The sequence below is a fragment of the Charadrius vociferus genome, unplaced genomic scaffold, assembly GCF_000708025.1.
Source record: "Charadrius vociferus isolate BGI_N301 unplaced genomic scaffold, ASM70802v2 scaffold610, whole genome shotgun sequence".
NCBI classification, from domain to species: domain Eukaryota; kingdom Metazoa; phylum Chordata; class Aves; order Charadriiformes; family Charadriidae; genus Charadrius; species Charadrius vociferus.
Window position 1 is genome coordinate 1174864 of NW_009646437.1, and position 10787 is coordinate 1185650.

At 41.1% G+C, this 10787-nt stretch overlaps 1 protein-coding gene across 1 annotated transcript; it reads right to left on the minus strand.

Annotated features, from left to right (window-relative positions):
- Positions 1-6054: 6054 nt before the first annotated feature.
- YPEL5 (yippee-like 5 (Drosophila)) lies at positions 6055-10108 on the minus strand. The gene is made up of 2 exons (XM_009881890.1): positions 9848-10108; positions 6055-8221 (listed from the first exon to the last, which is right to left on the minus strand). The coding sequence occupies exons 1-2, from the start codon at positions 9986-9988 to the stop codon at positions 7997-7999; spliced, it is 366 nt and encodes a 121-aa protein (XP_009880192.1). The 5' UTR covers positions 9989-10108; the 3' UTR covers positions 6055-7996.
- Positions 10109-10787: the final 679 nt, after the last annotated feature.

A 10787-nucleotide genomic window follows, 5' to 3' on the forward strand; every position in this document is an offset into this window, starting at 1 on the left:
TGAATCAGACCAGCAACAGGCTTTCTGTCTCCCTGCACCGGTTCACCATACGGCCACGCCACCAGCATCGCTGTCACAATGCAGGGGTGAGGAGGAGCCTGCAGCGAAGAGCTGAGCCCAGCACCAGAGAACCACAACCTCCGATGCCATGCTGGGAGGAACAAGGTCACCTGCTGAAAACTCAACAGGGATGCAAGGAGCAGGGCAAGAAGGAAAAGAGAGGAATGAATGGCAGTGTGGAGAGATGACAAGAGGCAAGAACACAGACTGTAGGAGGAACAAAGCACAACAGGGCTGCAGAGAACAGGGAAAGAAGTAGGAAAAAAAGGAGACAGGTAAAGGAGTAATGAGTATCACCTTTCCCAAGGCACCTGGAGATGATATCTAAGCATCAACACCACCAGCAACGACCTACAAAACCTCTGGCAGGGTGTCCATCTCTGCCTTTGCCTTCTTCCCCTCCCTCCCTGTGCCTGACTTTCACCAGTTTCTCCTTCAGCCTTTCAACATAAAAATACCGATGCTGCGGAAGTGAGTTTTATGGGGGAAATAGCTTTCGTGTTTATTTTTGGTTTCATGCAAACATTGGAATTTTTTGTTTGAAATCTGCACTGGACTGAGTGTTAAAAGCTGTTGTTTTTCTGTGCCTCAAGTTTGTTTTGACAGGCAGCCAAAGCTTCCAGAAGCCCTGAGCTTACCTGCAGCTTGATAGAGCAAATGAAGCATGGTGAGATAGACAGTAAGCTACCTCCAGCTGCTCCTCCCTTTTTCAGAAATGTGGCACACGAATCACGGGGCATTTCTCTCCGATAGGGAACATGCATGGAGCAGGAACCTTCCCAACTCAGGAGGCTGGAAGCAAGAGAGTCAGTCAAGCAGTCTGGGTAGGAAAAAGAGAGTAATTTTCATCTTCCTATCTCTTCCTCCAAAGCCCTATATGGTGCAGGAAATTCACCAACTCTAGGCATCAGGAGGGGAAAAAAACCCAAAACAAAAACACCCCCCCTTCACCCAACCATAACCAGCATACAAACTGAAAAAAGTTTCCTATCCCATGCTGAGACCTTACATCAAAAGAAAACCTCTAAAGCCTAGGTCTGACATCTGCTCAGCTTTCTTTGATGAAAAGCTTCCTCCAGCTGCTGATTGAGTACCAGTCAGCCTTGGAGCTTAAGGAGTAAGGGTTACTGCATCAAGTGGGGTTCCCAGTTCAAATCCCAGTCCTGAAGAAGTCAGCAATTACAAATGCTTAATCTGAGTTTCTTTTACTGTTGCCAGTTAAATGCACATTGGAAATTCATATCCAAACTACCTTTAGAAACAAATTTATTAAGAAGTCAAACAGTCCAAAGTTAGGAATGGTGGGACGGAGGTTGTAACTACAAGCTCAATACATACCTATAGAATGGTGATGATGGTGCCATCCTTACTCTTGTGATCACATACCAGTTTCACCCCCAGGCTGCATGTATGCAGGGACAGGATAACCATGAGCACACTCCATCAGAAATCTGGCACTTTTTAAGTGTTCTACTTTTTTGACCTAAATCGTATCTCTCTGATGTACTTTCAGCTACAATATGAAATCACGCTGAGAAACTTCATCCCAAGAATGGAGGCTTATTGAGTACATCACTAAGCTAATCCCTTCTCAGCAAGGAGACAAGGAGTAGATAATCCATCAATCCCTTCTGAGCTGAAATGACTAATCTATCATGCTAGTACAGTGATACTAGAAATGACCCTCTAATACTGCCAAAAGCAGACACTACCCCGAATCCTTAAACTGTGCCAATTCTGGAGGGAAGGTGCAGCAATCATGACAGATTCATGCAGTTATGGCTTTTTTGGTATGCATTTCACCACATATGCCTGTGGGTGCTGACTGAGCTACGGTAGGTTTTACTTTTCCCTTATTCCCTAAAGCCAACAGATCGCCCTAAGGAAGCCTAAGCAAATTGCTCTGGTTGGGGGCATGGGCAGCTGCACTTTGTGTGGACTAAAGCATACCTGCACATGGATTTCCAGACCAGACCAAACCTGATTAAAGTGGGTAGGACACGGGATAAAGATCTGCTGGCCAAATACCACCAGCAGCATAGCCACAAAGGCTGCTTCTGCACTCTAGCCATGGGACGGCACCTGAGTTCTCACCACCTCCCTCAGAGCATCCCACCGTCTCGATGGTGCACTGGAGCAAAGGTCCACCCCTGAAAAGTAATAAACATACTCTTCCTCCTTCTGTACTCATCAGGTAGTTGTGCTGGGAATAATAGTCTTCAAACACTTGCAAGGACAGAAGATGGTGATACTCAGTTTTCTATAAGGACAGATGAAAGTCACCAGGCAGGTTTTTTTGGCTAAGCACCCTTGCATGAGCTAGCCATTCTCATGTTCCCCTAGCAGGAAAGGGGTCTCCCTATTTCACCAACTGCACCTATTGCAATGTCTCCCATTAGTCTGCAAACAACTATGACATGCAGTCTGTCCTAATTCAGTAAACAATGTTTCAGACACTTGTAAATGTTTACAACCGTCAAATCAAATGCTTCTAAAAGGACAAAGCAAAATCCAAAATCTAAACATCCCCAAGTCCTAGAGGTAAACACCCCTGTATCCTGATGTCAGGCAAGCACATATCTCTCTTGTGGTCAGAGTCAAAATGTAAAGTCTGAACACCCTTCTCTCCCCCACCTACTCCTATCAGACACTTAGAAAATACAAATCAACACCATAGCTTTTTGCTCCTTCTCCTATTTTTACTTCTATAAGAAATGCAAGTTTCTGATAGTGTTAAATGCTTCAGATAATGAGAACAAAACCAGAGCCTACTCTGAAGGACAATTAGTTTCCAGCTGCCTTCACCCAAACACAGAGAGGCCAGAAACTTAGATCTGGTTATGCACTTGGTTATCAGTGTCCTACAGCAAGGACATTCAGTGAGGTTTCTCAAAAGAAACAGTAAGTGCTTAAATTTAGTCTCTTCCTCCATTTAATAGGAAACCTTAGATCCTCTACGCTGCCCAAGTGATTTCCACTTTCCCTGAACCCACACAAGTCAAAGAAAAGGTGCAAGCTTACCTCCAGAATTTCTCCCAACTCTGCTGCTTCTGAGTGAATTTGTCTGGTTTACCAAGACTTGAATCCCCCCTCACACCTACAGATTTTTTCCTTCCTCATTTATCTGGGTTTGTCTTCCATAACCTGCCTCCCAGCGCAGAGACATTCTGGCTATTTCTTAGCCAAGTGCCAGGGTTCATTTTTGCAGTAGCAAGTCAAGCAGAAACACAGCCACCCCTTCAAACTGAGCAGAAGACAGAGCAGCCTGTAACAAACTGTAAGTATTTCAGGCCCCTGAGAGAGATATGCCACACGTAAGAGGCACAGACCGCTGTCTCACATTCATCTCCTTTTCAAAAGGAGGAGCTGCAATGCAAACTTAAGCAGATCACACCTACAACAACATCAGATGCAAAAAGATACAGCATAGCAATGGAATGGAAGCGTCCTGTGAACAGGGTGAATGAGGTCTTCCTTCACATCACCTCCACCCAGAACAGGATGTTCAGTCACTAGGTTAATGATTGGACTAGATGATCTTACGGGTCTTTTCCAATCTAGGAGATTCTGTGATTCTCAAACAACCTCTGCCTAGACTTGAGGATAAGAGAGATGATAACATCACTGATACCCTGCCAGAAGGGCCCTTACCTAGTGGAAGGCTGGCATTAGGCTGCCAGCAGTTTTACCAGCATCACAGAAATCCATCCAAATAAGAACAACCCTATGAGTACACAAACAAAAGGCTTGAAGGCAAACACTGACATTTCCTACACCTACCAGAAATCCTTACACCAGAGAGAGGTGGTGAGGGAAGTAACAATGAGACCAGGAAGAGCTTCACGCTGTCAAAATTAGGCTTGTCAGAAGCTGCTGAATGTCTTTGCCATGTAATAGTTAATGAGACAGACAGGAGCTCATTTTCTTTGGCCATATTTCAGATTTCCTGGAAGGAAAAAAAAAAGCTTAGAGTGACATCATCAATCAGGTCACACTCCTCCTCACCACTCAAAGTGATCTTTTTAAGTTATTTGGCACTTTTTACTCCCAGCTTATGAAGAAAAGGGTCTCAAAATTGCTTAGATCTTTAAAGTCCTGCAAAAACAGAGCCCAGATTGGAGACTGACCCTAATCAGTGTCCCAGTCAAACAAAGTCTGAAGCATTTCATCCCTGCCAGGTATCAGGGAGTCCACAAAGCCCTCAAGAACCACAGGAAACCAAGCTTCACTGGATTATTTTTTTTTTTTAATTGTTTTGTTAAATAAGTGAAGGCATGCCCAAGAAGGAAACACAACACGCTACTACTGGCATTTGCAGAATGGTACTGCAACATCACAGCTTAGCTTTCTCTTCTAAAATTGGGGTGATTAAGTAGCTAGCCTTTTCCTACACCAGTGCTATAGCCGTCAATTGTGTCCTGAACTGCAGCTTCACCGGTTCCTTACCTGTTAATCCACTGATGATTTGCTATTTCCCACAGCTCTGGCAGAAATCTGGAGAGACAAGTTTGCCCTGTAAGAATAAGCCTGCATCAGCTGACCATAGCCATACCCAGAGCCCAGTGTAACACCACCTTTTCTAACAGAGCCACGAGATACGCATGCCCTTTCAAAAGGTCTTTTGAACATCCATAGAAAGCATAATTAAAATGCTTTTTCAATCCACAAACACACCATCCAATCTTTTAATCTCCCCAAAGCTGTGTTTTGCTGAAATGGTAGTCAGCAGCTTCAGTGAAATACTTCAATTTTGGGTGCACCTACACTGCAACACCAGGATGAGATCAGAGCGCGGGTAATGTAAACTCTAATACAGCTCATGCTAGGCAAAAGCCGTAGCACCACTGCTAGCCCAAGCTGCAGCCTAAGCTTCAGCCCAAACTGCAGCCTAAGAGGACAAATCCCAAGGCTTCCATAAATACAAAGTGGAATCTGTTGTGCACTGTAATTTCCTTGCTACCTTCTTCGCCTAAGACAGCACAGGCACACCATCACATGCCAGGCACACGTTCACTGCAGTGGCACATTTTGCTGTGCCAGCCATGCCTTGTTTGGGAATCCACGGCTACCACACTAATACAAAATAATATTTAAGGCCAAATAGCAATGCCTTCTCTGTTGCTAGCTGTACTGTAACCAATCATCTTGTTCCCTACAGATAAGTTATCTGTGTTCACACACAAAGCGCCTCAAGGAGGAGCAGTCAAAATTTGAGGCTGAACTCTCCCACAGCGCCATGAAGGTGATACAGAAGGGAACAGCATGTGGGCTAAAAGGAGCCATCGGATGTCTACTGTTTTAAAGCTCCAGTGGACTTGCTTAAGCCTTATGGGCTTTTAATGAATTCACCTCAATAGTGTTTTCCAAATCATAGACTTTGGGGAAAGTAATCTTTAACATCTCACAGTCTAACATTCTACCAAATAAAGATGTCTTAATATAAGTTAGGATAAGCCCCTCAGGCTCCATTAAACCAATATAATGATCCTCTCACCTCAGTTCTTCAGCTACAGCTTACGAAGTTGACCAGCTGCTAGTAGGTGGCTTCTCCCTAGCATTTGCATGCAAAGAAAAAAGGTCACAAAATTCCAGGTATACAAATTCCCAATTCAATTCCCAAGCCACTTCAGAAGCGAAAACTTCACATTTCTTGCAGCAGCTGGAGTTTTGCTTAGCTTGCCGTCTTTTCAAGGACAGGAAAAGATATTTGGCACCCGTAATTCCATTAAATGAGCAATTTCCTGGTTTTATTTTCTGTTTATCAGGAGTAAATTGAAGGCTTTCAAGTGTCCAGGAGGTACACATGAAGCTTTACTTAGCACCTTCCAAAAATCAACAGTACACTCTTTTGCCACCTATTCAGAGAGATGTTCATCAACAGCTTGTCACTGTGCTGCAGAAACACAATGATTTACTCAACGTAGGGAATAGAAGACAGGTTATGTCATTCGGTTGACAGACTCCATGAAAATTACTCAGAAAGAACGGCAAATATCAATTCAGGACAAAACATACTTTATTGTACTGTAATGTCATAAGTACAAGAAAAGTACTGCAGAGAACCATGCTAATGGGGCTTTTAGGTCTGTGAAGGACAGAAGTACAAGATAATGGGGTACTACTGTACTCAGTGCAAAAACTGATTCATTTGAGGCACAAGTACACTATTGTTTAAGCAGCTTGATTCAAGCACAGCTCTGGTATGTGATCTACTCTGTTTTCTTTCTATGTGACAGTTCTATAATAAAGCTACTTTTACATGAAATAGGCAGTAGATTCAAGTCAGGGGTGTCCAAATTGCCACTTGGCAAGCAAAAAAATTAAGAAAAATACTCTGCATAGTCACCCTCCACATTTTAGTTTCAGGTATGGAGCTGTGGCTAGTGAAGAAAAGTTATTCTGAAAGGTCAGAACCCAGATCTGTTTGATTGGGTGGGTTTTCCCCCCCTGCTCTTGTACATCTGCAGGTAACTTATTTCATGTTGACCACAATGTTCCAATACGAAAAAAAAAAAAAAAACAACTTGTATCTCTTTGATACTGAATCATACATATCTAACATTCAAAATCATTTCAGCCCTTGAGATCACAACTTATGGCTTAAAACACAATGAAAGTGTTTGGGCACCCTTGAGTTAAGTTAATGAAGAGCATTTTTGCTAAAAAGGCAAGCAAGATCACTGTTTTAAACAGAGCTGACCTCTACAAGAAGAAAGCAGGAATCCAAGTCACTAGTTACTACTAGGCTGACGTACTGCTGCCCAGAAAGATAAAAATGTAACATCACAATGAAAAGGTTCAACAAAGTTGAAAGATAAAGGTTTCAACACCAGAAGCAGCATTTGAAAACAAGCTGTTTAAGTTAATCTTTTCAAGAGATGCAGATTGCATAACTCTAGGCATGAACAAACATGCTGGCAATTTTCTCCTTTTACACAGCAGCTGTGTTTAACATAGGAAGTTCTGGGTTTAAAGAAAGCTACTTGAAGAAGAATTAAGATTTGCAATTGCCTGTCTACTTAATGAGATTAGTAGAGAAACGAAAAAAATTACTACTGAAACAGTAGTTTCTCAGTGGATCCCTATCATTACAAACACAGCTTCTGATTTGTAAGCAACGCAAGACTAAACAGACAACTATTATTTTATATTATTACTATGCTCATAAGTTACATCAGTTAAAATTAAAAAAAGCCAAGCAGTTTTGCCCTATTTCAAGAGTAGTTTCCAATCAACACCAGTTTACATGGTGAATGGGACTTCACAAATAAACAAGGAATGGTGACATCTTTGGGTCAGGAACGACAAGAAATAATGGGCTCTGTGCTACCAATCAACCTCAACAAGAATATGGCACAAGGGCCAGCCCAAGCTGTACCAACACTGAACCTTTAGCACTCGGCACAAATTCGGATCTCTTTACTTTAGCTAGCAAATCAGGTGAAAAGACCAGGTAAAAAAAAAAAAAAACTAACTAAAAACTTAAGCCAAAAATTGGAATATACCTTTTAAAAAACATCTGTAATTTTAAAATAACTTTATGCTGACATCAGTTTGTGCAAACTAAAAAAAAAAAACAAAAACAACAAACCTCATTGATTTCTCTCTAACAAAAGACAAATTCCCCAAGTATTTTCCTTTTAGCCCATTGTACCTGTAGATACAATCTCAAATCTAACAGATGTAAATGCAAGAGAGAAAAAGTTACAGCATCTGCACAACATTCTTTCTACAAACAGCTGCTGGAGGGAAAGTAAAATATAAAAGGAATAAAGAAAGAAAGGTTCCATCTGAAATACTCTCAATCTTTCCCACTCTGTTGTCCATGAATCCGACTCTGATGCTAAGGTGACAGTGTATGTAAGCAGATTTTTTTGTTGATTTTATTATTTTTGAGTTTCAATTGAAGAGAACCTGTGCAGAGACTCAAGTCTCTTCAGGAATTGTCGGATGGAACATGCTCCTCAAATCCTTCACTCTCTCGGACCAACGCTCTTTCCAGGATAACACGGCCTTCCTTGTAGCGCTGGCTGTCTTCAGTGGCAAATTCATAGATCCAACCCAGTTTGCTGTTGCAGTTCTTGCAGCTCACGTCTCGAACCATGTGGCGGCCAGTGAGCATGACCCGATCCTGAACTTCACTGTATTGCAGATTTACCACCTGGTACAAATACACAGGGGATAGGGAATAGAAGGATTAGTGTGCCTAGAGCAAAGCTTGGCAACAATGTGCATAGCTATCAACATTCTAAAAGTAAAGAGCCTGTGGCACTGCACACAAACTGAAAACTGCAGTGTAATAAGTCGACAGTCCTTGAAAATCTCCTGCTTGAGAAGGTAACACTTTGAAGGTGTGCTTCACAGTGATGTATAACCTTCACTGTTTAACTGAGAGACATGAAATGCCATCAAAAGACGTATGAGACTGCAGAGCTGTGTTCAACTTTAGGCGAGAAATTCCTGGTGAATAGCTTGTAAACTAATTGATATTAATCCACTTGTAACATATGTAACTCATTTCTGCAACTGATGTGATCACTTATTCCCAGAAATCAGAACCAAAATATTAAGAGGTACTTCTTTAAAAATCTTAGGGTGCTTTTGAAATAATCATCTCAGAAAAAGGAAGGCTCAGTGGCTGAGAACATAGGCATTAAACATTCACCTTTCTTTGTGTGCTATCTCGCAGTTTAAAATACACTTTTAACTTGTTTAGGCAGCAACACCACAGAACCACGATGTATAACTCTAGTTGAATTAAAAGCTGATGTCAGAACTATATTCAAACTACTAATATGCGGTAGGATTTTAAAAGATTGGGCCGCACTGCTTTCCACCTGACTGTGCTTGCTCTCTGCTTCACATGTAAGGCTTCTGACTGCAGAAATGTAAAAATCAAACTTCTGTGATTAAAACCCTCTACGTAACCACAAGAAAAATTTGAACCCCAGGATCCAGTGCTTATTGAATGAGAAAGAAATCAGATGCACAGCTATGGGTTAACAGCATACCACAAATCTAAAGGCCAAGCACAGTTAAGCGAAGACGTTAATGATGCCTCTGTCAACTCTGCTAATGGCCAAATGGCTTTCAAGGAAAAGCCCAAACCAAAACACACCAATGATTACGTGACCAGGGACTCTGTGAGAAGGCAAAGGACGACCACTGTTTTTCAGTGAGTCTAATGGGCAAGTCTATATGGAAGAGTTGATGAATAACACTACAATTCACTCAAGAGTTATGACTTTCATATTTCAGCCTGTTGAATTAAATCAAATTTGATCAATAAAAAAAATATTAAACTAAACCAGAGTATTATTGCCTGTAAAAAAGATGTGGTTACCTAAAGCTGCCAAGCTACTGTTAACTTAAATGTGTTCTAGAAATTAAACAAAATATTACCTAGACTTTTTTTCCCCGCTGAGTAGAAGTGCAAATGCCTTTGGAACTCTTTGATAGACAAAAGCTACTCTCACAGTGAATTTGAGTTTCCTTTTACAGAAGTTTCCAAAGTTAAAACTCCATGCATTTTGGCATGATGCCTCTCTATATACACGGTTCTCTTTATAGTCTTTTAGTACTGCAGATAAACTAATTTACATAGCTTGCCATCAATAGTAAATGCCTAATTTGACTTCAAAAACAGAATAGAACAGTAGAAAAAAAAATAGGATAGCAATTACACAACACTTTAGCCAAGAAGTTTTCTAGTTTTGATAGCAGATTCATATCCCACAAACTCATTTTTCAAAAGCAACTAGTAGCTCCCCCTCAGCTTCTTACCAACCTTGTTAAAAAGAAAGGCTCTTCCCGTGGCCCCTGTAAAACGAGTGGAGATGAGCTCAGATCGATTGGTCAGAATTGTGTCGCAGTTTGCACAGGAGAACAGGCGAGTGCCACCAATATGATCCAGAAAAATTCTTCCCATTTTTAGAACTTACGTTAAGTTTATACTCAAGACCTGAAAGCAAAAAGAAAGATGTACGTTAAAGAAAAAAACATTGCAGAAAAAAATACCACCACAAAACAAAACTAAAAAGCCCCCCACCCTATATATACGGCAGAATACTCTGTGAACCAATTCAGCTAATGATTGCAGAGGCTCTTTCTTTCATAGATGAATTACTGAACTTATAGACTGTATTCATCCTTTCCCATCGACAAGTTCTTTCCCAAAGTGACCATCTAACCAATAAGATGACACACCTAGACACCAACTAACTACATTAAATAAGGAAAACATGAACTGAAACCTTTAATATATAGTTCAGACACTTGCAGACCACTACTGGACCCTGTAGTTCTTAAACTCAAGAAGCTTCCACTTCTTTCCTATTTTCTTTTCCTCTTTAATACAATACTGAAATTCCATTCCAATATATTCCCAACAACTCACCCATCTTAGTCAGCATTGGGAAATGAAGCACTGAAAAGTACATTGAGTCACCGAGACAATTATAGTTTAATTTCTCCAAGTCACCCCCCCTTTTTTAAATACATATTTATTTTGTCACTTCCCCTTAGCATGATTTATGACATGCAGCCACACACACCACCATCCAGGATGCTTTTGTCTTCTAGCACAGCAGACTGGCCTACTGTATTTGACTTGACACTTACTGGTTTCACGTACATAACAACGTAAGAAAGGTTTGGATGCTATTTCACATAATAAACAATCCACCCAAGTCTTTACACCACACAGCTTTATATATAAATGGTTCAAG

Coding starts and splice junctions, on each gene's coding strand:
- YPEL5 (XM_009881890.1), bottom strand. CDS start 9,988: ATGGGAAGAATTTTTCTGGATCATATTGGTGGCACTCGCCTGTTCTCC. Junction 8,222..9,847: donor GAGCCTTTCTTTTTAACAAG/GTTGGTAAGAAG, acceptor TATTTGTACCAG/GTGGTAAATCTGCAATACAG.